A 27284-nucleotide genomic window follows, 5' to 3' on the forward strand; every position below is an offset into this window, starting at 1 on the left:
GTGATCAGGGACTAACAACACGAACTGCAAGCCAACAGAGTTCCGACTTCACTGTGGCATGACAGCTTCATTTTTATAATGGGATTCCACAGAGTCTTTACTGCTCTATAGGAACACTAAACAACTTCATGTCACCTGCCCTGACCAGCAGTAGACACGTTCTGCAATGTGCAGCTGCACACAAGGTGATTTGACAGAGCAAGGTTAGGGTACTTTCAATTGCCAGAGCTTTCTATAAAGAAACACATATTACTTTGTAAATGAGGATTAAATCTGCTGGTAGAATAAAGGAATCCAGGTCATCTCTGCCTGCTTCAACCATATCTTTCCTCTTCCAGCCTACAGTCTTTTATGTTCCTCATGAGGAAACCATACATAAGCCATAGGAGACTTTCCCTCTTAAGTAAGGTGACTGCTAATGAGTGACCTAATGGTGACATTCAGGATTATTTTGATCACGTTGTAATAGAAATAGAGTTCTTTTATATAACCTTTCAGTCTGCAGTGCTGTAGTTAGGGCCTCTATTAATAGTGCTGTCAGAAACGTGTGCTCATGCCTGATTTGACTCAGGTACAGAAAGTTGAGTGAATTTAGTGCTGGCTTAACTGCCGTGGTGAGCAGAGCCTACCTTTTATTCCTGAAACAGAAATACCACCCAGAATAGTGTCACTTCCCATCAGCACGCCTGAATTCCAATCTGGGTGACTGTCTCTTAGCATATCAACTTTACAAAATGAATTTGCATGTGATAGCTTTCTATGTTAGAATAGGTAGGTTGCTTTTATAAGATTGGGTGAGCCTGAAAGAAGCAATAACAAAATATAAATTAAAAATATATATATACATTTGGGAATTAGAGTCAACCTACACAGGGAAAGGCTTTCACAGGGACTTCCTCTGGCCAAGAACACCGTTCATAGGATGAAGTGCAGTAAGGGCAGCGTGTGCTGTGGGATGTCTTCTTTCATCCTGGTTTAATCATGGAAGAGGACACAGATTTAATCAGGACTGCCAGAATGTCTGAGAACAGTGTTCTGATTAATTGTTGGAGTACAGTAATGAAACGCTCTGACTACAGCAGGATTTCCAAATGGCAACAGGGGAAAAGACTGCAGCACTGCTAATAAAAGCATCCTGTCCATCCCGGGTTTCTTGCTCCCCGTGCAAAGCCAATTCTGATGCTCACAAATTCCTCGTAGAAACACCAATGAAGAGGTTTCCTTTTGTACGGGATAAATCCTCGGTAGTGAGCCCTCGCAGCAGAGCAGGGAGTATCCGCTCACCCAGTCAGCCAGAAAACGCATTTCTTCAACAATTAACGTGTAAAACCGGAGGCTCCGAGAGGCAGCGCAGCCTGAGGCGATGCCCCTCCCGCTCCCTCACAGCGCAACCGAGGAAAGCCGTGGGGTCACCGAAGGAAGCGCCCTCAGGAGACCCGCCGCACTCAGCGAGGCACCGAGCCGAAACGAGACCTTCTCAAGATGGCGGCCGAAACGCGCCTCGCCCCGCCTCCCAGCCCCACGGCCACTCCCAGCATGGCGGCGCGGAAGGGTCTGCGGCCTCCCGGAGTGCGCCTGCGCAGAGCGGAGCGGAGTGCAGTGAAATTCCTGGCGGGGAGGGGGGGGGGAAAGGAGGAGGAGGTGGCGGCGAGGAGGAGGGCGGCACGGAGCCACGGCCGCGCGCCCCTGGCAGGGACCCTGCGTGCTGTGGCGGCGGGCGCGGTGCGGGCGGGCGGGCTGAGGGCCACGCGCCGCCGCCTCGGGCGCTGGGAGCACCGGGAGCCGCGCCGTCCTCGGGACTCACTCCGCGGGCAGAAAGGGGGAGAATGACGGAGCTCCAGTCCGCCTTGTTACTGCGGAGACAGCTAGCAGGTACCCGCGGCTGCGGCCCGCAGGGAGGATCGCGAGGAGACGGGAGAACAGCGCTGAGGGGAGAACGGGGCGGGCGGTGGGGGAGGGGGCGGCCGCGAGGGGGAAGGGGAGGCGACCGCCCCCTCTTTCCCCCCCCGCTCTCAGTGCCCGGCCCGGGGCCGAGGGAACTAGGCCGGGGGGGGGAGGGGGAGCGTGGCAGCGCGGCTGGGGGGAGGGGAGCGGGGCCGGCACGGCGCTTGTGCGCTCCGCGCTTCCTCCGCTGTCCCCGTCCCGCCAGCGGCCCCGCTCCCCCCGCCCCGCTCGGCCCTCGCGGGGTCTCGGCATTCGGGCGCAGGGCGGGGAGGGCCGCGCGGCGTTGTCAGGAGCGGCGTCCTGCAGCGCTTATATACGTGTTTATTTCTTCGATGTTTGTTTTCGCCCCCTCCCCCCTTCCGCTTCGGACCCCGCTCTCCTCGCCGCGGGGACCTGAGGTGCCCCCGCTCCGCGCCCGTGACGGAGGGCCGCTGCCTCTCCTTTGTTATGATCGCGGCCCCGCGTCGGGCAGCGAGCGGCACGAGGGGCGGCCTGGTGCCCCGCGGCGCCCCCTCCCTTTGTCGCGGGCGGGCGGCCCCGCGCTGCCTCTGTGTGCCCGGGCTGCGGCCGCGGTGGGGACCTGGCTCGGCCCGGCGGCGCTGCGCATGCGTGGGGCGGCGGGGCGCACAATGCGGCTCCATGTGTCGCTCGCTGCCAGATTTAAAGAGACACGGAGCCGGCGGCGCCGGGCGGGGGCTGAGCGCGCCCTCCCCCACTGCACGTGTGCACCGCGCCGCCCCGGAGCGCTGCCGGCACCTCGGGCAGCTCCGCTGGCTGCTCTGCGCCTTACGTAAAAACGCGTTGCTCCATACCCAGATAAGGCAATGCGCGCTAGGTGTACCTAAAGCCGGGCAAATACAGCTCTGGCCGCGCTTCGGAGGGACGGGTCACAGCCGCGCGGGGGTTCCTGCGGGAGGGTTGTGGCCTCCAGTGGCTTTGGGGGTGGGGGCAGCTGGGCTCTGCTCGCGGCGAAGTTGCATAACCGAGAACGGGAGCTGCGTGGCGCCGGGTGCAGCTCTGCGCGGTGCGGGGCCTGGCCGTCCGCTGGTGCGGGGGGGTTTAAACCTCTCGCAGGTGAGGCTTTAAAGCTAAAACAAGTTTGCTGCTCGTTGTATGCTCATGTTCAGGAGTGCCTTAATGACTATGGAAGTTACTGATGTGATAGGGCATCTACATACTCATATACACGGTTAACAATATGTGTAGACTTAGACCACGAGCTCCAAAAATCCTCCCTTCTATAACAGTTCTCTTTTCTGTAAGTGGTGGCACAAGGGAGGATGTGGCATCTAAGTTGCTCTGTAGTTTCATAAAGACAAGCATTTGGTAACCTGATACAGTCTGGAATTTGTGTTACTGAACTAATTGTGTCCTGTGAAAGGAAGCTTGACACTTAGCTGAAGTCTGTAAAGGAACAGCAAGAAACACTTTTGACTTTCTGTGGTGTATTTGATAAGCGAGCGTTACCTGTTGGTTCTGTAGTTCTTATTTACCAACCTGTTGTCTGAATGCAGGCTGGCTGGATGTGTCAGTGGACTTGTAGGGTGTCAGACAGAAGTTAAGCCCTCAGTGTTTCTGCTCGCTCTCTTCTGAAAACTTCATGTGCAGTGGCGAAACCAGTAAGCTGTTCCAGTAAGCTGTTCCAGTTGCCTTATTACTGGTACTGAGTCAACTGTGCTGACTCAAATGCTGTGGCCATTTGCATGTAACGTGCAACCACTTTGTGAGGCCTTTGGGTTTTAATTAGTGTCAGTACTATTTTTTTACACCTACTTAGAAATGTAAAAATTATATGAATTAGTGTATACATCAGTATATAAGTATATACATTTTTATGTAGTTTTTGTGATTTTTATTTTTATATACTTTAAAAGTGGTTGAGTGTACACACCTAAGTGTGTGGTGAGTTGCCAATTCTTCAGAAGTTCAGCCTGGAGTAGTTACTGACCTGAAAAGGAAAATGTCACTTCTTCCATATTTGATAATCCCTGCTGATTCTGAATGGAGATGGAACTAGGCCCTAACTGCTTTTCTGAATGACAGGCTGCTTGAAGGTGCAGTGCAGAGGCTGAGCTTCGTGAGGTCTGACCGTCCTCCCCTCTGTTGCTGTCTTCTCCCAAGTCTCAGCAGCTCCAGTGCATCTCTAAATATACCCACGCTGCTTTTTCTGCCTCAAAACAAAAGCCAACATGGACTTTTTCTTGCTGATTGGGACTGGTATTTCAGTCCTTCTGCTACAAAAAGCTTTGAGTTGTATATCAAATACAGTGAGTGATTGGGTTGTACTTAGTGGTTGGGTTTTGGAGGACAGCAAACTGGCAGTGGAGATGAGTTATGTCATCTGAACTCACTTAAATTGGTCGAGGTCACTCCATTGTCAAGGTAGCATTGCTCAAACCATGAGAGATAGGAAGGCAGGGCTGTTGGTTTGGCCTGGAGGGAGGCTGATCGGGGCCTTTAGCCCTTATGGTTGTGGAGCAGTTGAGGATATAACAAGATCTTGAGTAGCTGCTCTCTTTTCTAAGAGGGGGAAAAAAGACTGAGGAGGAGGAAAGATGAAAGAATTCTCAGAACTGTTGCCTTTCTTGATTTCCCTATATGCTTTGCTTTCTAATAAAGACATTCTATGGAAAACAGATGTCTGCGGCATGTAGCGCTTGCAATTAGTTCTTTTCATTTTTGGAGACTGTTAAGGTGAAGATCAAATAGTGACTTCTTGTCAGTGGGACTTAAGGTCAATGGTTTTATCGGAGTAAATGAAGCAAAGCCTGACAATGCAGTCCTGTATTCTTCCAATGAGTGTGAGAGGACAGACTCCTTGCTTCTCTGGAGCAAGAGGGCTTGTAACATGAGCAGGTAGCTGGTGCTGCAGCACTGCCTGCACAACATGCTCATCGTCTTAAGCAGCATGTTCTGGATGCTGATAATGCTCTAAGAAGGGATATTCAGCGGCAGTCACAAAATAAATGTCAGGTTAGGTGTCTTGTGGTGTGGGTGTTTTTGTTGTGTTTTTTTTCCTACTAAGTAGGATCGGTGTCTGCAAATGGGATAGTGATCCATACTGCCAGGAGATTGATATAACTGGCTTCATATCTATGTGTGCTTTTCCCCACCAGGGCACAAGAGCAGTTCAAATCAGTGTAGTCAGAATGTGGGTTAGGTTGGCTGGTGGTTGTTCTTCTGAGTGTTTTAAAGGAAATTGAGTGGGGATCTGTGACTACCACAGGCAGTGCTGGCATTAGAAGTGGAGGCTTAGAGCTAGAGGAAGGTCCTCCTGCGTGGGTATCAGCAAAGCTAAATGGTTGCTGCTTCTCAAATCAACGTGATTGTAAGTTCTAGCAGCTTCTGGAATTATCCTAAAATGCAGAGAATGTATCTGTTCATACTGGTGTATGAGTGGTGGTTGTGGTGTGAAGCTTTTCTGGCTTTTTTGTTTTTTTTTCCAAAAAAGTCATTTGGGTCATACTGAGAAATACATCTGTGGCCTCCATTCTTCTTACGGGTTAGTGACAAAGTATATGAAGTCCCTCTGAATTTCTGAGGGGTGGAAAACCCCCATTGGTGTGGGGTGTGTAGGACTGGGGCAGTGGAGCTCACACACTGTGAGGTGGGTGTGGGAATGCGTGTGGGTAAAACATTTTTTTTCCTACAGCCTGAAAACTTTGCCCTCTTTAAAAACAGGGATTGGAGGAATGAAGAGGGTAAAGCTTCCCTTCTGGTCTGCAGAGCTGTCAAGCCTAAGGGTTTTGAAGTCTGAGGTGTTTCTCTGAATGCTTTGATTCAAGCTTTTTGCCAAATCCTTCTTGACATGGACTTGTTAGAGTGGGCAGACTTGTCTAGTTCATCCAGTGAAATCATATAGGGAGGATGTAGTTAAATCACAGTGTACTGTGGAACCAGAAGTGCGAGTCATCTGTGACATAAACATGGCTCACTGAAAACGGGAATAACCGTGCCTTCCTTGGCTGAAGTTCTGCTGTGTTGAAAGTATTCTCCATCTTAGGATACTGAAAAACCACACTAACAACTTTCTCAAACACAAGCAAAACAGCATTATTTCAAGCTAAAGTGTACCTGAATTTATTTTCAATGAGCAGTGTTTATTTAAAGTTAAGTTAGAAATGTATTAAATAACTTAATATGACAGTTCTATAGTTCTTAGTGGTGTGGAAAAAATCTCATAGTATAACATGAGCTAGCTGAATTTCTGGCAGCTGCACAGGATTTTCTTTAAAAATACTTGGGTAGTAGATTCTGAGGGAACTATGGAATTAAGATAGGCCATCTCAACTTCAGTCTATGGTAATATCTTGTGTGGCTGGCAGTAGAAGGTATCCTTTGTTTATGCTGAATACTGCCTGTTTTCTGCTTTAGAGTAGGTTTGTCTACAAGATGATATCACTGGAGTAGTACTGAGCTGCAGTATTAAACTGATACAAGCCTTCCTATTAACTTCCTTGGAGAGGTATGCTTTTATGATGAGTAATAATCTGTATTACCATACATAGTTAAGGTTACAGTATTCTACATGTGTGGAACTTGAGTATCACTTAAAAAGTAGGGCTTCATAGCAGTTTTCTTAAAAAAATAAAAAATAAATCATACCTGTAAGGATCAGCTTTCATTGCTGCCATGCTTTTTGGGATGCTTACACAGAACATATGTGCTAACTACATAGAAGTCAACACTTGCAGTATAGGCTCTCACCCTCTATAGCAGATGAGTTAATCCTGTTTTCTCCTAAGAGTGTGACAGAGCCATAGCAGCTGCCTTGCTCACAGTGACCACAGGCTGCTTTGCCTGGAATCTGAACAGTACACAGTGAACTCCTGTTGCACCACAGCAGTGCAACGGACACGATTTGTGGCTGCCTTCACCAGATGCATGTGTTAGTTTTTCAGAGTTCAGTTGTGTGAATAAGCTGAATACAATCACGAGAGCAAAAATTCAGGGATGCCAACTGTTCTGGTGAGGTTCAGCTAAGCCTCAAAATGGAGGGGCTTGGTGACTCACCCAGTTACATGAATGGGATGAGCCAGCAGGAACAACCTGCTTTGTGGTGTTACCCCTTACAGTGGTCACAGCCCTTTGGCTCTGCTTTGCCCAGCTGAGCAGCCTCACAGGGGAGGAATCAGGCTGACTGTAAACACAGTTCTTCTCTATGTTCCCCTTCATCCCCCAAAACAAATATATATACACACACAGTGGGGCATCGTATATGTAACATCCCACCATAAGTCTACTCACAGTGGAGTGATTTCTGCTCTCTAAGGGAATGTTGGAATGGGGAGATGCTCTGGAGATGATGTAGAACAAGGAGGAAAATAGTGCGTGTTGAGAAAATTATTTCATTAGAATAATTCCTAATTTTTCAAGTACCCTCATTCTACCAAAATGCCTTGCCTTATCTACCTGTTGATAGCAGCTTCAGTGTTACAGCTATCAGCTGTGGAAGTGTGTAACCTGTAAGGATTGGTTGACTTGCCATAGGTTACTGTTTTTTTCCTCCATGAGATCCTGATTGGAGGTGAGGAGTCCTCAAATAAAACGTGTTGAAATTGTAACTGATGCTGTCTCAGTTCTTCTGCATCTCATTGTTTTATACAAGACTCAGAAAGCACATGCACATTTATCTGAGAATGGATTACTTGGTTCTTTCCATGCTTGATACCACTTTCTTCCCAAAAGCTCTTGTTTCCAGCAGTGTGAGAACAAGTGAACTTTGTAGATGAAGCATGCTCCCTTCAAATAGGTGTTCTGCTAATCTTTCTTCCCTTAAAATGCTTGATGTAACCTTTTGTTTTAATCTAGGTGTTCTTGTTTGCCACCCTCAGGGCTGGGGTTTTATGAAGGTCTTTCAAGTATGTCAGGTATTCTGCAGAAGTAAGCTTCCTGTGTTGGTGCAGGGGGTAGGATGGTAGCATTTCAAAAAACAGCTTTTTCTTTCCACCATAGGGATGGGGTTCTGGTAAAGTGAAACTTCTGAACTGAAAGGTTGCTGCTGTTCTGAAAGTGTGAACTAACCAAAAACTGATCTGTGTGCAGAGCTTGGTGCCTGGAAAAGGAAGAGCAGGTGCTTAGGGTGAGGAAATAGGGCACGTAGCTCTTGAAACTCACTGTGTTGTTTTTGTCCTGCTGTATGGGAACAGAATCTGGGCAGCACTTGGTGCTGCAGGCCTGTACTGTCACCATGCTGCACCTGCTCTGTGCTTCAGTTTTCAGCCGTGTGTGGCTGTCAGTGGATTGGTCTTGGCAAGGTCTGTTGCTGAAGAAATCCGGGAGGTCTGAGCTCTAGGCTACCCTGCAAGTGTAAATGGGCATACTTTCTTCTCTTCTCCTTCCTACTCTCGGGTCCAAGGCATATCAGCTGGAACAGGGATCAGATATCCAGACCCTGTAAGAGCACTAAGTATAGCAATGTAAATGAAATAGGATTCCATACAAATAACTACTGGGGTGAACATCAGCAGTGCTTGTGCTGGCTTAGAATTACTGTTAAGACTGATAGAAGGCCTTGGTAAAGGCTTTCACGTGCAGTCTGCCCATATATGATGCCCTGTTAAGGGAAACCTCCTCATGCAGTCATCACAATGCCTGAGATGCCAGACTGGCTGGTGTGGTTACCTTGCACTTGGTGCTGTCAGGTGTCACTGAAATATCCTAAAACAGTTCTGAATAACATTATAGTTCAAATTAGGATATACAAAGCTGTTGTGTAATTGAGAAAATAAAACAGGCTGGAAAAGGATCCTTGTATGCCAACTTACACGTACACTGAGGAAAGTTCCTGATGAACTCTTCAGATGTTGCTGTCTCCCTGTGGCACGGTGCAGTGGAACAGGCTTTCCGTTAGGCCTTGTGGGATTGTTCTGTTCCTATATGTGAACCATGCAGATCCCAGTGCTTTTCAGTCTGTTCAGCTGTGCTGTTTCATAACTGATGCATGCAGTGATTGTTCAGAAATTATTTGGGTGGAGTGTTCAGTAACTTCAGGCTGTTGTTAATATGCAGTTTAACTTCTCCTGCCATCCGTGGCAAACTGAGTGACTCCTAGCACCACACTTATCTTGCTAAATTCTAGCAGTGTATGCAGTAGATATCTGAGGTTCCTTGCAGGTGAGAGATAAGCAATTGCAGAACGTGATTTGTCTGACCTGTTCTTGACATCTGCTTTGGGAGGAGATAATCATGGAGTCCAGGGAAGTGCTTACCCTGCTAAGATCTCTAGTGGATGTTGCTGAGGGAGCATCTCAGATGTAGACAGATGCATGTACCTGTCTGATACTTCTGACTGTGAAGAGTGAAAACTGGACAGAATGAAGATGGCAGTTCCCTCACGCTGAGTGTGATGGGTGTATATGGCCCTGTGTTCCAGCTGACTCCAGGCACATTTGCCAGATGCTTCCTGGTGAGATGTTCGCTTCCTCTCAAGCTTGGACTTCAGAACTAAGCTTCTAATCCTTTTGATTCCATTCTTCCTTCCTCGTACTGCCTCCTCCATGTCCCACATTAAACCTTGCTATCACTTTTTTTTTACAGGCTTGTTCAGCCTCCGTATTAACTTGGCTGAGAAGTGTGTTTCAAAACCTTAAGCAGAACCTTAATCTGAGCATTAAAGGTTTTTAGAAGGTTTACTGAGGCTAAAAGCCAAAATCAAGTGAGAACCTCTCAGCTTTGTCCTCTGTCCTGCTTAAACCTGCCTTGCTGTGTGCATCGTTGGAAGGCTGTGCAGTGGTAGCTGAAGAGCACAGTGGTGTAGCAGTGTATGCAGCTGCCTATGACTGCATTGTGCAGCTTGCAAGTTAATGCTGCCAATGCAATCCTCCACCAGTTCCCTGAAGTGAGAGGAGAATCAGGTTTGCTGCACCTGTAATGGTGCCATCCTCATCAGGGGACAGTGTCCTGGAAGTTGGTTGGTTGCCATGCTGAAGAGCCAAAGCTTAGATCTGCTGGTTGAGAGGCCTATCCTTAAGGCAGGTTTATCTCTTCTGCTTTGGTCTTGCTGCACAATAGTTTAAAATGTTCTTCTGAGACTAAAACTGTTCTGTGTCTTAATTGCTATCTAATTTGCCATTGCTGAAGTGGCAGCTAGGAATGTGTGCATCACATGCTGTTTTGACTGATGGCTTTGGATGAGCTCATGGAGCAAGACAGAACATGATGAAAGCAGGTAATATGGGGTGCTCTTAATGAGGAGATGATGTTACTTGACAGTAGCCCAGCCCTAATCTTTCAGATTGAAAGACTTGCAGCTGGGTTTGTAGGCAGGAAGAAGAGTAGTGGAAATAATAGCTGACCTCAGTTAATATAACTGTGGAAGCTGCAGCTTGGGATGTGGGGAGAGGAGTCTAGAAGAAGGATTTTCAGTCTGAACAGAAACTCCTGGGCTAGTGTTGAGACTCACAGAAGGCAACTAAGGGGGGAAAAAAGTGCAATCTATAGCAAAATAAAGCTGCTGATCCAGCCTTTACACGCCTGTTCTGGGAGCTGATGGTGAGTCAGTAGGGTGACTTCTGCAGAGCCTTAGCTGGGGCTTAGGCTGTCCTGAGTCTGCTTTGTCCTGGGCTCAGTCACTGTGCAGCACAGAACTCAGTCACTGTGCAACTTACTGGAGAAGACTATTAAAAGTGCTGCAGAAGCTTGTATTTTTGAAAGCTTTGTTCTGGAGTGTAACTCAAACTCCACAGTGTTTGCATGCAGCGTTTGGCTGGCTGGAACGTCCAGCTGAGAAGTTCAGATGCCATACATAGCTGCCACATGTAGCCATGGGGCTCTTTCTGCTTAGTCATTTTGTTGATGCTGTTTTGCTTTTGGGTTTCTAAAAGTCTCTCAGCCTATATAAACACAGTTTTAGTGAGAGTGGGAATGTCAGTAGCTTGGTGTAAACTAAACACAAACTGGATTGTACAGTTCTGGCTGAAGTTTAAGGTGGTGGTAACTTGATTCTGCTTTAGGAAGAGCTGAGCTGCCAGGGGAGCACTGCGTTGTGCTGGCAGATTGTGGGAAACCAGGCATGGGACATTAAAGTGCACTCTGGACCTGAACAACTTTGTTGAATCACTGGCCTATTGTCTTGATTCAGAACTTGGATGAGGGGAACCCAGAGCCCCCAGAGCCTGGGGGCCTTTCCCCAGATGCTGCAGCTCGAGCTGCTGTGGAGTTACCTGAGGCTGCTCCTGCAGTACAGTAGGAAACTTTTCTTTTGCCCTTCCCCTGGAATAGAAGTTTGTTATATTCAGCCAATATTATTCTGCATTTCTGGTAGTTTAAATACTAAGTAACAGAGTACAGTATATAGTAGTAGCAACTAGATTGCACTGAAACTTGAGTATGGGCATGATGGAGATGTGTTAATGTACTCAGATTTACACTTAAAGTACAGGATGTCTCTAGTTAAATGAAGAAATCACAAAGATAAATTGTGTTGACAAATAACCCGGGGGGATGCAGTTCTTTCCAGGTGTCTAACTTCTCCCTGAATCCACAGGCTCTCCTGTGAGCAGTGCTTTGCAGCCCCTGCCTGGGCAGTCACCCTCGTGCTGGAGCAGGGAACCAGATCTATCCTTCATCAGGTGTGCTCACCCATGAGTCTGTCCAGGAAATCTCCAGTTCAGTCCTTAAGTGGTTAAGGGCTGTGGGTGATGGGATGTGACAGACAGAACAGGTGTCTTCTTTCCTCGGAGCAGCTCGTGTCAGTGGGCTGTGGCTGTGTCTGCCTGGCAGCACGCTGGGAGCCAGCTCTGTGCTCCTTCCTTGCCATCCCTGTGCCGCTCTAGAGTGGGTTTATAAGGGGCTGGGCTAAGGGTTACTGCTTTGTGGGTCCTGGCTCATGAGGAGTGGGTTCTCCTGCTAGTTAGCTCTTCTGATATGTGTGTGCTGTATCCAGGGAAAATAATTAAACGAGGCTTTGGTGTTTGTAGGTTTTAATGAGTTGCAGCTCATAACTGCCTGTGGTAAAGCAGCCAAGTATGATGTTTGTCACATCCCAGTGCAGAACTTCTCTGAGATTTCCTTTTCAGTCGGCCAGCTAGCTGTTAGTTGGGTCTTCAGTTCAGCATACAAGCTCTTCCATCCAGATTATCTGTGGTATTGAGGTAGTTCTATATGCATCTTGCAAAGAAGATGCTGGAGCTTATAGTCTTTGGTATATCTCAAGTTTAAGTATCTGTGCAAGCAGTAACCACTTAAAACTGCTTCAGTATGACTCCAGTAGAAAGAGAACAGGACTTCTTACAAGCAGAAACCTGTGCCACCTCCAGTAAGAGATACAAAATGTGCTTTCTAGGTGACATTCACTGAGCAGACTTTACTTTTGCATCCTTATTGCAGCAGCTTAAAAGTGACTGCAATGGCTGTCCCTGCTGCACCACTCAGGCTGTGTATTGTGAGAAGGAGTGAAGACTGGATGCCAAGATCTCTTGCAGCATAGTGCTGCAAAATCTGAGGTTATAGGTATGAATCAGTACAAGAGGTGGCTTTCATTGGGATCAAGTTTGTGGGAGGGGGAAAATGCTTTAAAGGGCCTAGAGGTTTTTTTTTTTAGAAGCTGTCATCTGAAGGCAGAGACAGATGTAAAAAGAAATGGAGGGAGCACAGATGTGGACATAAAGATGTGGCTGCAGGATTGCAGAATGGTGTGGTGTTCTGAATGCTTCGTGGCTTTGCAAAGGACCTGTAGCAAGGGCAGTCAGAGGCAGTCAGAATTGTCCAGCCTTAATTTCTGATAGGTTTGTTTAGTCTTATCATGGAGATGAGATAACTAGCAACTAATAAGGAAGTGAGTGTGAGCAGCTCGAGTTTGAGTGGTTTTCACAGGACTTGAACAAACTGACTTTTTTTTTCCCCTTGAGGAAATGCAGAAATGAGGGAACTTTGTTTTGAGGGCTTACTTTCAAACTTGAAAGTTTTAGGATGCAGTGCTCAAATATTTGCTCTCTCCCTGTTGAATCCTGTAGTCATTATGGTGAATACTTTTCTGTATTAAATACTAGTCCTAATGAATGACTTAAATGGCTTGAAGTGTTCAGATAAAAAATGTAGAATTTTATACAAACAGTTGACAGCATTTAATAAAATCCAAAGTGAAAAAGCAGGTTATAGTCATACACTGATGCTGAGGAACTCCATTATGTGATGATGATGGGATGGCTGTGGTGGGGGAGGCAGTGAGGGGCATGTGAAGCAGTGTTAGCAGAGGAGGGGTGGGAGCAGCTCAGCAGCTCTCCCTGCAGCAGCTACTGTCACTTGATGTCCTGTTCTCTCTGTTCTTCTCACCTGAGTTTGACTTGAATTGTTATTCAAGCTCATGCAGTTGTTTCCACAAAGCCTCTTGGATATCAGTGAGCACTGGCCTGCTTAGCAGAGGTGTGGTTATGCAGTAGGCTTTGGCTTTGGAATGTGCATGTTTGTTAGATAGCTTTGGTATTACTTTTTTGCTTTAGGTGCTGTCTTATGTAGATACAATTTGGTTCAACACCTACATCTGTTCTCTCTGTTCTGCCACTCAGAGTGAGTGTTTGACTTCATCTGTTGACTGAACCACGCTCTGGGTAGCTTCTAAGAAAAGCCCTTCCAACATGCTGCCAAGAAGTGAAACATTTCTTGGGATTTCAGCATTGAATCATCTCCATGGATAAATATGACTTTGAATTAGCAATGGCTGAATGAAGTCATTCTCTATCTGCCTCTTTGGGATTGCGGTCCTTTATGTGAGCTGAGCATATTTAGTATTTGGATTTAAACTCATCTGAATAAGGCTTGATTTCTGTTTTAATTAAATTTTAACCATGATTTCAGTTGTTTATTTGTAATTGGCAGACACTGACTGAGAAATCATTGGCAGACTGGTTTGAACTAAACAAAAACTTCTTAACAGTATGAAGCCCTCACTTCAGGTTCTTCTGCATTATAACTCCACAACCTCAAGTTTGTGATGACTGGGAGTCAGCACAAAACAAAACCAGCAGCAATAGCTCTACACAGAAGGAACATATAGACTGTAGGAGGATACAGTGACATCTTTAAGTAACAAGGGCTGTATAATGGCAGCAGGATTTAAAGTGAATGCAGTAGCTTCTGTAAAACGAAGCAGACCCTGATCTTCTCTCCTCCCCTTGTCCTAAGCACCAAAGATTCATCATGAGTTAGTGCTGTTTGGAGTACTGGATCAAGAATTGCCATTTCATATAATGTGACATTTAAATTTGTTCTTTAACCTGAATCTGAGGTTTTTTTTTCCCCACTGCAACATCACTTTTAGGGAGAACTTATTTGAGATTCATCCCTAGATACTGTACTTCCCTCCCCCCTGAGTTAAACTGAGAGCAGTCAGTAGGGTCTGTATCCAGGCTTGACTTCTGCATAGCTGTTTCCAGATAAACTTCCTATCTGGCAGTAACTATATGGAGTCGCCTATAAACTTTAAATCCTGTTTTGCTTATTGTTATTGGATGAAACTGTAGAACAAATGGAAAACGAACAGCTCTTGTAGGCTCCCTTCATGCAGCTTTGCATGTTTCAGAACTTGGTAAGCCATCATCTCTGAAATGCCCTGGGCACATGTCTCAAGTCTCTTCAGAATCTGAAAAGGATCATTTAAGGGAAGTAGGATGTTGTTTTAAATTAAAAAACGGTGTGACTTTTTTTCATGTTAACACCTTCCTGGAGCTAAAAATACACTTGAGTTTAATGCAAGTCCTCAGGGTTCTTGTGAAGCAGTGTGATTCTTTCACTAGCAGAAAATGTGTAGGATCTTTGATTTGCATGCACACCTGTTGCTGGATATGTAGGAGAGCATGTTGGAAGGTGCTGAGTTACATTCTGACCCTTTACAGAATGTGCTCAGCAGATAGTGAGTCAGACTGTGGGTTTCTGCTCTGGCAGTGTGCAGCTGTGTGACAGGGAGCTGAAGGTACTCATCCAGACCCAAAGTCCATCAGCAGATACCAAATCACTGTGGGTCATGGGGGTTTTGGTGATCTGCAGGTACCTGAGCAAAACAAGCAAATTAATGCTATAGACAACTAAAGTTACTCTTAAATTCTTTTTTCTACACAGAGCTCAACAAAAATCCAGTGGAAGGCTTTTCAGCGGGCTTGATAGATGACAATGATCTTTATCGATGGGAAGTCCTTATTATTGGTCCTCCAGACACACTATAGTAAGTACTGCTGCTCATGTAGAAGCTTAAGTATAACTCTTACTTATTAGCTCCAACTTGGTCTTAGTGAGTAGAGAACCAAAGTCTTTATACTGACTAAGGTACTGCTATTCTGTTGCTGGTAAAATATTTCTAAATAGTTGAGTTTGCTGTGAAGTTGTCAACTGCTTTGATCCCTTGGGAAATTGCAGTACTGATCCCATTCACTAGAAAGGAGAGGAGAAAGAATAGACTACACTTAGGCAGCTTGTTTTCTATACATTGAAGTAAAGCAGGTGCAATTACAATCAGCTAAGCTAGAGTAATAGTATGACTTTAAACCATCCCAGCTTCATTCTGCCCATTGCAGGAAAATGGTTATAGGGATGTAGTTGTGGCTAATCCCATTGTGCTCCAATTTCTCCCAATTCTCTGAAATTGAGAAAGATCAGCCCTCATACTGCTAGCTGCTGAAGGACTTCCCAGCGTGACCTGGAGCACTTGAATGTAGATCAAATTTGTATTGTGGCCCTGCCTCACACAGTAGGATTCAAAAAGCTTGAATCTCTGTTCTTGCTCCTAAGGACTGGATTCTTTAATTGGCATTTGTTCACAGAACTGTGTAGTTTACACAGCAACTTCTTTTCCTGGATTTTGAGGTTTGCTGTGTTTGTGCATATATATATATATATATATATATATATATAAATCTGAAACAATCTCCCACGTGTAATGTGGGAGCTTTTTAAATAAAAACTTCCAAAGCTCTGGCTAATTGAGAGAATAACTTCTGTTTTTCAGGGATTCTATGTGATCCTTTCTTCTAGTTTCTTCTAGCTCCCAGGAGAAGGTTCTGTGCTCAAGAGGTCAGCTTAAAGTGTAGTTATTAAGGATATACTCTGTTCTTTATTAAGCTGTTCCAGTGGTAAATTACTGGTACAAAAAGCCTTCTAGTAGTATTCACTTGAGGTCAGTTTTAGTTCCAACATCAAATTGTCATATACCTTTGTCTGAAGGCATCTGAGTAAGAAGTTGAGTGCAATAATCAAATTGATTTGGCTACTCAAGCTCACTATGTGGTAATTCTCAAGCCTTGGATGAGACTAATTTTCCAACTTCTGCTGACCTCTTCTGAACAGCCTTGTAGTGTTTCCATTATATTCTCAAGGCTTTATGAATGCTCTCAAAAAGTGCTTTCAATAGACCATTTCCTTATGTTAAACATTGTAGTAGTGTCTTTCCCCACTTCATTAAGGCATTGAGCTTGTTTTGAGGCTTGTTAGATACCAAAGTCTCTTCTGATTGTCCTTAGTCTCTTTATAGTCTCTTTAATTTGCTTTATTTATATAAATATATAAAAAGACTTAGATCTCAGTGCATGATGCTATTGATAGAGACCTCTTTATCAGGGGTATTGTTGAAAATGATGCTAATTTCCCTTTGACACCTGTCTGTATTGATGCACTGTGAAGCATTAAAGAGTTTTATTTAAGTAACATTGATGAAGGGTGGTTGAGTATAATGTACAGCCTAGTAGGTCTGTTTGCTTCTCTTAAAAGGGAAGGAAGAACTTTTCCACTATGAAGTATAGGACATAATTTTTCAGGCAGAAATAGCTGGTGTTGTTTCTGAAATCCTTATTCTTTCCAGGTAGAAGAGTTCTTTAGAATTTGCTTGGATTTCTGAAAGTTGTTGAAAATGAATGCTGTGGTTTCACATCCCCCTCTGCTGCTTCCTTTTAGCAATCAATTCATTTAGATGTAGTTTTGTTTTTTTTATAGTGGAGGTAAAACTTCTCAATAGCTTATGGGCTCTGTGTACTGGCTCTTGCTCCACTACAAATAGAACAAATTAATGTGCAGAACAGCTTTGTCCTTACTACACAGATTCTCATCTGAGTGTCTACTGAGGAGCATCTTTATGCCATACATCTTACACCATCTCCTTTGGAGGTTCTGTTCCAGTTTTTGTAGCCTTTGCAGTTTTGGACTTTGTAACCATCTTCATTTCCACTTACTTGTAGGGCAGTTGTAAGAGAACTGTTGTAAGTTAGCTAAGGATTCCATCTGTAAAGCTTTCCTTTAAATGCAGACCTTCACAGTTTTCCAAAGGGAGTATTTCTGAGTATTGAGAGCTAGTTATCTAAATAACTTCATTTAATTGTGGACCTGACTGTATACGTATAAACTTCCACATAAAAATGGATGTTTCTTGTTTATTACTTTCCAGTTTAGCATGTAACTGTAGTGCAGCATAAGTTGCACTGATATCAACAGCACAACAAAAAACACAAAACCATGACAGGAACACTTTGAGTCCATCAGGCACAGAGCTGAAGAGGTATTGGAGGTCTCCTCAAAGAGTAATGCTGTAGCCATGAAGTTTAACTTTTCACTGGACTCACTATCTCAGTTGATACTGAGAGCTTAGGACAGAGGTGTTTATATTCCTCCTCCTTTAGACAGGTATCTACAGGGCAGTATTTGAGAAGGAGATGCTGGCAATAGCTCTGTTAACAAATGCACTGGGGAGAATAATACGTTTGCAAATTCCTTGTCACTTTTTTCTTGCTCTGGAATGTCATTCCAGGAAAGAATGAATGTAGTGTTGGGGACCTGGCAATGTCTTGTGATAGGATTATAATTTAGGAACTCCTTGCAGAGCTTGCGGAAGTGTTGGTACTGTTAGTTGCCAGCACCTTAAGCTGTATGGGGGTAAACTGAGAGCTTTTGGTGCATCAGTAAGTTCTGACCTTCAGCTAAAGTTTACAAGAAAATCTACTAAGATATTTTTGATTCCTCAGTGAAGGTGGTGTTTTCAAGGCTCATCTGACTTTTCCAAAAGACTACCCACTGAGGCCACCAAAAATGAAGTTCATCACAGAGATCTGGCATCCGAATGGTAAGAGATCACAAAGTTATAACCTTTTTGCAATTAAGAACTACAGTGTGAGGAAGATGAATAAATAAAATGCTAGAAGTGTGGAAAAAAAACCAAACGTATTTACTTTGTCATATTCACATCAGAAAGAAATAATAATTAACCATGGCAAAGTTTCTAATAATGCTGCTTTGAGACAGTGCTCCTAGAGTGTTTCATTGTTTTGGCAGCTTGGTCAGGGGTTTTCTTAATATTCAAGTCTGAAGTTCTGGTCTGAGGAGGAACTTGATGTCTATAGCTGCCTTTTGTTGGACCTTCAAGTACTTCATGTTACTGTATTACTGACTGTTCAGTACAGAAGACCCATGGTTCTCCTCCTCCAGTGAAGCATGAAAGGAGATAACAGCATCTCTTGCTAAAGATGACAGCTCCTAAAATTTCAGTTATTCTTAGTCTGCTGGACATAAATGGAAGGTGAAATTAATTGGAAGGGGGTTTTCAACTGGAATGTTCTTTAGGTTCTCAAATCATTGATGTAGCTGTAGATGCTGAAGCTGAGAAGAGCCCTGTGCAGTGCCCCATCATAAGGGAGTGAGAATATTTTGGTGCTGTGTCTGTTTGAGCTCTGGAAATATCAGAGTACTTGCCAGGTAGTTTCTGATTCCAGAAACTGGAGCAATATTGAAGTACATTGCAATGGTATCCAACTGATGCTTTTGCTTTGGAAGAAGTCTGCCTGTTTTGCTAAACTGAACTGAAAAAGACTTCAGTGGAAGACTGTTAAAGTAGTTCTTAAAGTTGCAGCTTGTTGTTAAAATAAAGCTCTTCTGACCTATGTACTGCCTCTTCCCTAAGATGTTAAGACTAATAAGACTTCACCAAGCCTTGTTTCAGATCAAGTTCTGCAACACTTAATTACTTTACAAAAAAGGAAAGATTTTCACCACCGTGTTTTCAGGCTAGCTGGAATGAAGGTTAGCAGTACCATAAGTATCTTGAAGAAATGCCAGCGTGTTCATCACTGAAATATGCCTTGTTCTGTTTTGTAGTTGACAAGAATGGTGATGTCTGCATTTCCATTCTTCACGAGCCTGGAGAAGACAAATATGGCTATGAAAAACCTGAGGAACGCTGGCTTCCCATTCACACAGTGGAAACTATTATGATTAGTGTAATTTCTATGCTGGCAGATCCCAATGGTGATTCTCCTGCTAATGTTGATGCAGCGGTAAGATCTGATTTTTTTTTTCTTGGTCTGCTAATTGCCTATCCTTTAGAAATGTAAACCTGACACAAAACTTTCCTTGCAGTTTGACAAACAGTGCAATTATTTTTTGTCTAACTTTGTATAACACGAGCTGAGGCTACCTTCTTGCTGGGAATAGCAGTTGTGCTGTAAAACAATCTGTAGTTAGCTCTGGGCAATGTCTTGCAGCATGCAGGGGAAGGATGCTGTCAAGCTAAACAGGCAGTGTTCTTTCTTTTTCCTATTCAATTATGCAGTTATTTGTAGCAAATAAACTTGTGTAAAGAAGTACCTGTAGGCCAACCTCAGTGCTTGTCTCATGGAAGTTCATGGTGTAACTTCATGTGGCCGTATATCTGTAGCAGTTACAACAGCTGTGAAGTTTGGCTGCAGAAATTGATGTATTCTAGAACCTATTTTCATGTTATTCAAATAAATTAGCAAAACGTTTTAAACCTGTTAGCAGTACATGTAACTTGATTCAAATTGAAGGAGAAAAATGAGTACTTCTCCATAATTGTGTTGAACTTTTGTATTCACCTCTTTAAAACTGCCTTACTTGGACACACATTAAAGCAGCAGATTCATCTGTTCTGCCTAGAGAATGCACTTGAAAGCTTCTCTGGACATCTGACTTTAAGTCTGAAAGTACTGCCCTAGGCTCGAATGCCTGGCTAAGGAGTGAGGGAGAATAGTACAGTGTATAGTCAAAGACTTTAAATCTGTAGCAATGTTTTTGTCTTAAGTGTTTGATGTGTTTCATGCAGCAAGCACGGTGTTTCTGGAGTATGGCCTGTGCTACGTGAGTGTATAAACACAGCTTTCAGTTCTCTAGAATAGCTGCTTTTCTCACAGAACAGAAATTAGACTAATATCTGTTTGTGGTGGGGAAGGAAGAATTCTTAGCTCTGGGAAGGCAGCAGGAGGACAGACTTGAGGCCCCATTCATCTGAGATATGCTAACATACTTTGCTTTGAATTATTCTTGCATTGCAGTTTGCAATGACTAATGCACGTGGGTGTTTACAGAAGAGAAGTTCCAGGTATAACTGGGAGAGTAAGGAGAAAGGGAGATAGCAATTAGAAGATGCAAGCTTTTCTAGAAGTATGCTACCCTCTGTCAAGTTAGCTCTGCCTTCACTCGGTGAGGATTTAGCTACCAGAAGCCTTTGATCTGCTCTGCTGCATTTCCATGGGTGGTTGAGCTGTGCTGAAAAATCAATATGGGAAAAGTCTCATGAATCAAACTTAATGGGGTAAGAAAAACACAGTTGTAGTAAGGAATTTCCTCACTTAAGGTTGTTTTAAATGTTGGCACTCTCCTTGTGTGACGTTACTGGTAGAAACAAGTACCCAGGACAAGTGGATGTTTTCTGCTGGCAAACCTGAGAGCATTGGCAGGAGCAGGTTATTAATGAGGTGCTAAAAGTACAATTAGAGTTCCTCAGTTAACAAACTCATGTATGTTGAATGTAGCTGACCTAACACTGGAGAAAGTTTATACTTCTAACTTATGCTTATCACTCCCTAGAATCAAGTTTTGTTTTTTTCCAATCTTACTGTATTCTACCCTAATTTCTACCAGCTGATTTTGGAGCAACTTTGCTTCTTTCCTGCAACTGCTAGGTGCAAAGCTATGTGTTTGTTTACCTATTGGTAAGTCAGTCCCTGAAGCATAGGGTAAGGGTTGAAAATGTCTTCAAAGGAACACAGCTTTCTCTACCCCAGTCTGAAAGTGAAAACTTAAAATCCATCTCAGACTGTGGAGGCAGTAATAAGGTGTAACCGATGCATCCTTTGGATGCTAGTAACTGTTTTTCTGACTGCAGTATCAGATATTGCCAAGTAACTTTCAAACTTAATGTGTGCTGCTTGAGCAGCTTAGCATCTCCTCCTGGTCTGTAGAGTGTGTCCTCTTCAAAGTAACTAGAGCATCTTCATCAGGGTAATAAGGAATCAGCAGCCCATGCTGTGTTCTCAGCTGCTCATCAAGGAGTCTTCTATTTAAGTTATGCTCCTACTTAGTTTACTGCAGCGGAAGCATTTGGCAGTTAGTAAAAGATACTTTGTTCTTGTTAATTGCATTCTCATTTTCTAGATCCATTGAAGACTCAGTGTTCACAGGCAGATCATAGCTGTACAGGAGCAGGGGGAATAGCTGCTTCCTGGAAGACTGAAAAACGTGGGTTGGAATGCTGTTTCTTTCAGTAGGGACAGGTGAGGGACAGTAGCCTGGGTAGCTGCTGTGAGAAGCACATGGAACTAATTTGTAAATTAAAATGAGAGTTTTGGAGAGATTGCTGTCAGATTGGGAACTTCACTTGCTATTCAGTTCTGAACACTTGCTTTATTGCACTGCAAGTATAAAAAAGGAGGAAGAAACTAAAATGCTAGGAGTCTGAAGCTGGGAGGGTGCATTAATTCAAAGCTTTTTGCCTTAGCCTTTTCCTCCCCCACCACTTGTGTAAGCTGTCTTATCTCCATCTTAGGAACCAAAAGCTTCAATATTAATTTCTGAAAAAGGAGGACAAACTCATTAGTAACTTCACTTGTGCTTCCATTAGAAAGATCAGACATGCTGGGCTTTCCAGGATGCTGACTGGTTTGGTGAGCTGGGAGGTGGTGGCTGTTGGGAAGTGTATCAGTTCTCTCGTGCAATGACCTTCAGCCCATGCAGGAGGTGAAGTGTTTCCTGATAGAGCGTTACCTCAGAAAAGTGATTTATTGTTTTATAAATTATTTCCTCCATCCCTTTACAAATGCTGCTTATATAAAAAATAAGACAAAGAACCCTCTATTTTGTTAAATATTTTCCTGCTACTTCCTTGCTGAATCATAAGGCAGTTAGCTGTAGTCCCGCTGTGTGCTGCTCCTGTGCTATCCTCTGAACATTTAATGAAACCGGCATGGAAGTTTTAAGTGACCTCACTTTTTTTCTTATGGGTTTTAGTGATACTGTGTTAATGTGTGTATCTGGGCTCAGACTTCCCTCTTGCTTCCCTTCATGTTCATCTTTATCTTTTTTCTTCATCTGTGCAGTTCTGAAATTGATATGTCAGAAGACCTTCCCTGTAGATCCACTGAGAGCATTCTGTTATGGTCTTCCTCATGGACATCATGGTGTGCAGCCGTGTCTAACTAGGAGTTTTCTCTTTCTAAATATGCTGCTGTGCCTTTTCTGAATACTATGGTTCTGCATTTCTAACCTGGCTTGAGAGAGTCGAAACTGTCCTTGAAAAATGGTAGGAATAGCTACTGGCTGTACTGTAGCTGTGTGCCTTTGTTCATCACTGCAGTTCAAGCCAGTTTCTGTAACCCCTCACAGTAGTGGTCTGCAGTTTGCTCCAACTTGTCAGGCTGGAGTAAATGAATGTCAGCCTAGACACTGCAAAATCCTAGTGGCTGCCAGGTTGGTCTTGGAGAAGGATGGAAAGCCAAGAAGTCTGTCTTGCAAGCAGCTGCTATTAGAAACCATGGTGAGCTTCCCTACTCTGATTGTCACTGGTGTTTAGTGAATAGGTCAGTGAGTGTAAATGAATGTAGGTTTTGATGAGGTGGCAAATGGCTGAAAACATAAAGCACCAAGATTCTTCCTAGAACTTGTACACTGCTGTAGCACTGACATCTGAAAGCTGTCTATTCAATTACAGAAAGAATGGAGAGAAGACAGAAATGGAGAATTTAAAAGAAAAGTTGCCCGCTGTGTAAGAAAAAGCCAAGAAACTGCTTTTGAGTGACACTTATTCAGCAGCTAGTAGCTTCACTTTTTTCAGGGTAAGTATCCTTCTAAAGAAAAGTTAGTTACCTGAGCTGAGGCTTTTCTGCCTACATGTTGCTAAGCTCACATTTTTCTCAAAAAGAAAAATTACTTTTCTCAGCTGCTTGATCTCGCTGGAGTTCTTTGGCTGTATGCAATACCAAAGCCTGCATGGCTAAAGGAAGACTTAAAAAAAAAAAAAACAACAAAATAACAAGAACTTTCTCATGCAGTAACAGCTCCTTCCACCTAGACTGTGGACCTTCTTAGTACTCTTGAATTTATACTGTTCAGGAGTTGAAATTCTCTTTTGGCAGTATTCATCCTGCTTCACTAATAAGGCTTAGGGATTACTGGAGTTGTAATACTCCTTCCTTCATGATCACTGTTGTGAACAGCAATTTTTGAATCATAAAAGCATCCTGTCTTGCTGTCTTTTCATACACATAAAGCATTTCTCTTGCAAGTATTGGTAGCATGTTGCTCTTAGATCTTAACTTAGTTATTACTGCAGTTGTTAAGAGCTACTTGGATAAGATTGCTTCTGGTGTGGTGGGATTTTTTTGTAACAGAAAGTACACTAGTAGTGTATCAGGGTGAATTTGAGATATTGTAGATTTGATCAAGAAAGGTGATGTTTTCTTCAGCAGCCCTGAAACAGCTTTTTCACTGAGGATGGTTTAGAAGTAGTATCAGAAAGACAGCTAGAATGTTTGAGAATTGAACTGTAGTACAGCCTGGATAAGTTTTGACCTCAGAGTAGCTGATGTGATATTTATACTTTGATGAAATTAATTGTTTCAGATGCTTACTCTAATTTGAGCAATCCTGTGCTCTTCAGTAGATTTCAACAAGAAGCCCTTGTAGAAAGCTCAGAATTAAAACGTGGCTTTTAAAAACATGGCTTTTAAATACATGGTCTTGGGTTACTTTAATCTTTAGATGCCAAGGAACTGGCTAATAATTCCTCATTCTTGTTTCTCTGAAGCAAAATTGAAACTTATGTTGAAGCTCCTCTTTCTTAATGCTTCATTTGGCTAATAAATTAGTCTAACCCACTTTGCTGGAGAGGCCCAAAATGTGTGTACTGTTGGCTTTGGCACACAAAGCTTAATACCATATATTTCCTCCATTGATGTTGTTCCAAAGGGTTGTACTGTCTGAATGCCTAGAAAAGCTTAAACTCAAGTTACAGTTGCTTTTCTTCACCAAGGTTGCATGGGAGATGCTTGCTTTCTTACTTCCCTGGAGGATTTCTTTTTGAGGGGCAGAGGCATTGTGACAAACTTGGACTACAGTATCTCTAATCTGAAGAAATGCTTTGATTGAACTGAACTTTCCCAGAAAGGGCAAGAGTGAGAAGTGCTAATACTTACCAAAGATTAGGTGAGGGAAACAGGTGGCTTCTGCAACCATTCTATGGTTTTGTGTAATAGTTTTTAATGTATTTGGCAGTTCTTCATCCTTAGAGAAAAGGAATAACCAAATACCCTTAATTAATCTTTGCTACTGCTGTGTTAAACTTGGCCACAGTGCAACAGTGACAAGTATTAAGTAATTGGTGTATTGCTCTTCTGGAAGGCAAAAGTTGTTTTTTTTCCCTAAATTGTGGTGGTTCTTCCCAAGTGATGAGCAGTGAGTTGGTTGAGAAGTGGCCATGTGGCAGCTTCTACACAAGCAGAGTCTGACTTGATAGCTATGGTGTTAATGCTTAATGAAGCACTGCTGTTCCATTTTGTGCTGCAATCTGCTGTTGGAGCAGCATCCCTCATTCATAAGAAGTGGTGTAGAAAAGCTTCAGTGATAAATCTATCAATATTGAAATATGTCCAAATCAAACCTTTACACTGCGTGGTGGTCAAACAACACAAGTAACAGGAGCCTGAAAATCTGATAGTTGGGCTGAACCTAACTCAAGTCTTTCTCAGGTGATGGTTTTGGATTTATGCATCTTCTCTATAGAGGTACGTAACATTCTTGAGCATATTCTTGAACCTTTCTTGAGTTTGAATCACTACTTGATGCCTTTTTAAAATATCAAGGCTTGTGAGCAGTTTTGTTTTAATAATTGTGATTTCTTTGTAGGTCTCCAATTGAGAAACATGGCACTGTTTTTTTTCCTGCACTCTACCCACCTATTGCTGGACTTCTGTTGTTACAAGTTGGCAAATACTGGCTGGAACTGGGCTGCAATAAAACATGCCAGTTATCAATGCTGACAAGAGCCTAACAAGTGCCAACACAAGATGATTACGCATTTTGAAATCTAATGAACTGCTTTAACCTTCAGGAAGAATTGTAAAGATGTGTACATAGCACAACATGATCCGGATAATATATATACTGTTCATGTACATCCACAAATACACATTGTACCAAATAATGCTGTCTGTAGGTAGGAATAGAACTGTGTAAATTCTAAAGATTTTAGCAGGTTTTTTCCCTATTCGTTGTTTCCTATCAGTTTGGAAAAAATCAAAACAAAAACAACAACTTGTGAAGCATGTCAAACTAAAACCAATTAGGATTAAAGTCCTTTTTCCCACTTTAATTTTCCTTTGACCCACTGAGGCTTAATTAAAATTTCTTGTTACTGAAGTTTAGTATCTCTTTTGTTTTGTGTTTTTGTGGTTTTTTTTTTTTTTGGAAATGTGCTCCCTTTTTATTCTCTCATCAGAACTTAAAGTTTTCTTAATTAAACCCTGAAGGGATTTGCTATCAATTACTTGTGTCTTCTTTTATGATGACCGTTGTAGTCCCTAAGGTGCTTTTTTTTCCTTTTACCCCCCTCTTTTTTTTAATAAAATAACCAATTGCACATGCTTCTTGAATTGGGTATAGCAATAAAACGCCATGGAGCACCCTTGAGCAGCCTGCTGGGTTTTACCTTCCAAGGGACTTGAGCGCTTTTGTCCAGAAGTTGAGTTGACTAAGTTAGTCTAGTCTGAGATGGGGATAAGCTGCTTTCTATGGGTGACTTTTATTTTTGCCTTTTCCATTGCCTGTTTGTGGGGTGGGGGTTGTGTGTGAGGGAGATGTTTTTTTCTCAAGATTGAATTCAAGCATGCGCATCTGTAGGCTTTCAAATGACTAACTTCTGGATTTGGTATCAGAACTAGTTCTTTCTCCTTATCCCTTTTTTCTCTCTCTTCTGTGGCCCTTCATATTCTATGCCTTCTACTTCAGAGTTTTCCTCACCTAATGTACAAAGAAAATTGCGATGTATATTTTCATGTAATTTGATTTTTTTGGAATTCTGTCACCTTCTGTAGTGAGTTCTTCCAAAATATAATTTTTTCCAATAATGCTGTGTCAAACTTACTGTCTTCAGTATCAAAACAGTAAAGGGAGTTGCAGTTGGACTGCAGTTTATCTAAGTGTTTAAAGCAGACATACTGTATTTATTCTTGAAATTAAAAAAAAAAGTAAGGCAAACCTCTCTTCCTATTGGAACTATGAGGATGCTCCAGAGGATCATCCTCCAGCTCAGCTGCAGTTGAAAGCTGTTAACAGCAGAGTAACCCCTGAAGAAATAATGTTCTGGAGTTAAGAGATATTGTGTGAGAAGCCTTCAGTAGTAATCAGCTAGATGTGTCCTGGGTATCATTTCAGAGTACTGTGCAACAAAGTGCATCCAAAAAGATGTAATTGCAGTTTTCTTGGGGGTGGGCTGGGAGAGGAAGGTGATTGCCAGTTGCAGAATTGCCCTGTGTGACACGAAGAAGAAAAAAGCCACTGAAATATAGTGATACAGGTGTTCATATTGATATATTTTGTAACTCAACTATTTTCAGAGACCTTTAGTTGTATTTGCTCTAACTGGATAGCCTCCTCATGGGAACAGATGTGTGCAGCATTTCAGTGCCATCAGGATCCAGACAATAGCTGATACTGGTTTGCTTTTGAAAGCTTGTCTGAAGTTTCTGAGTGGGAAATCACTTACCCTCCAGCTGCCTTCCCTTTTTCATTTATCAGAGTTGGGACTGCAGAATCCCAGTGCAGTGCTGCTATTCTTTTCCTAAACAAAGTATTGGGAATAAGCTGTTACTCCCCTGCTGTCCTTACTTCTCCCTTTCCGTAGTGTATCTATGGAGCTGACATCAAGTGAAGATAATCAGTATTTACTTTCAGCAAGTTCAGCAGTGTTCTGTGCCTTGTCTTGGTGAATGAAACATTCAGTACACAGCTGGTGGACCTGTAAACTCCACAACTTCCACACTTCCATTTCTTGTTTGCTCCCTTGAAGAGCTGCTTTGTTCCTTAGAGCAGAGGAGTGGAAGTGTTAGTCTTGAAACAGTTGTATGGAAGAAGTGGTCACT

The 27284-nt window shown here is 43.2% G+C and overlaps 1 protein-coding gene across 1 annotated transcript; it reads left to right on the plus strand.

The window, feature by feature from the left end:
- Window positions 1–1091: 1091 nt before the first annotated feature.
- On the plus strand, window positions 1092–25563 carry UBE2G1 (ubiquitin conjugating enzyme E2 G1). Its single transcript, XM_065732224.1, has 6 exons — window positions 1092–1872; window positions 15001–15103; window positions 17886–17983; window positions 19012–19190; window positions 22859–22982; window positions 25051–25563. Exons 1-5 carry the CDS (start codon window positions 1092–1094, stop codon window positions 22943–22945), a joined length of 1248 nt encoding a protein of 415 aa, XP_065588296.1. The 3' UTR covers window positions 22946–22982; window positions 25051–25563.
- Window positions 25564–27284: the final 1721 nt, after the last annotated feature.

This window comes from Cyrtonyx montezumae, unplaced genomic scaffold, assembly GCF_038088225.1.
Source record: "Cyrtonyx montezumae isolate F1298 unplaced genomic scaffold, pur_monq_1.0 scaffold_15, whole genome shotgun sequence".
NCBI classification, from domain to species: domain Eukaryota; kingdom Metazoa; phylum Chordata; class Aves; order Galliformes; family Odontophoridae; genus Cyrtonyx; species Cyrtonyx montezumae.

Coding starts and splice junctions, on each gene's coding strand:
- UBE2G1 (XM_065732224.1), top strand. CDS start 1,092: ATGGCAACAGGGGAAAAGACTGCAGCACTGCTAATAAAAGCATCCTGT. Junction 1,873..15,000: donor ACTGCGGAGACAGCTAGCAG/GTACCCGCGGCT, acceptor TTTTCTACACAG/AGCTCAACAAAAATCCAGTG. Junction 19,191..22,858: donor CTGCTAATGTTGATGCAGCG/GTAAGATCTGAT, acceptor ATTCAATTACAG/AAAGAATGGAGAGAAGACAG.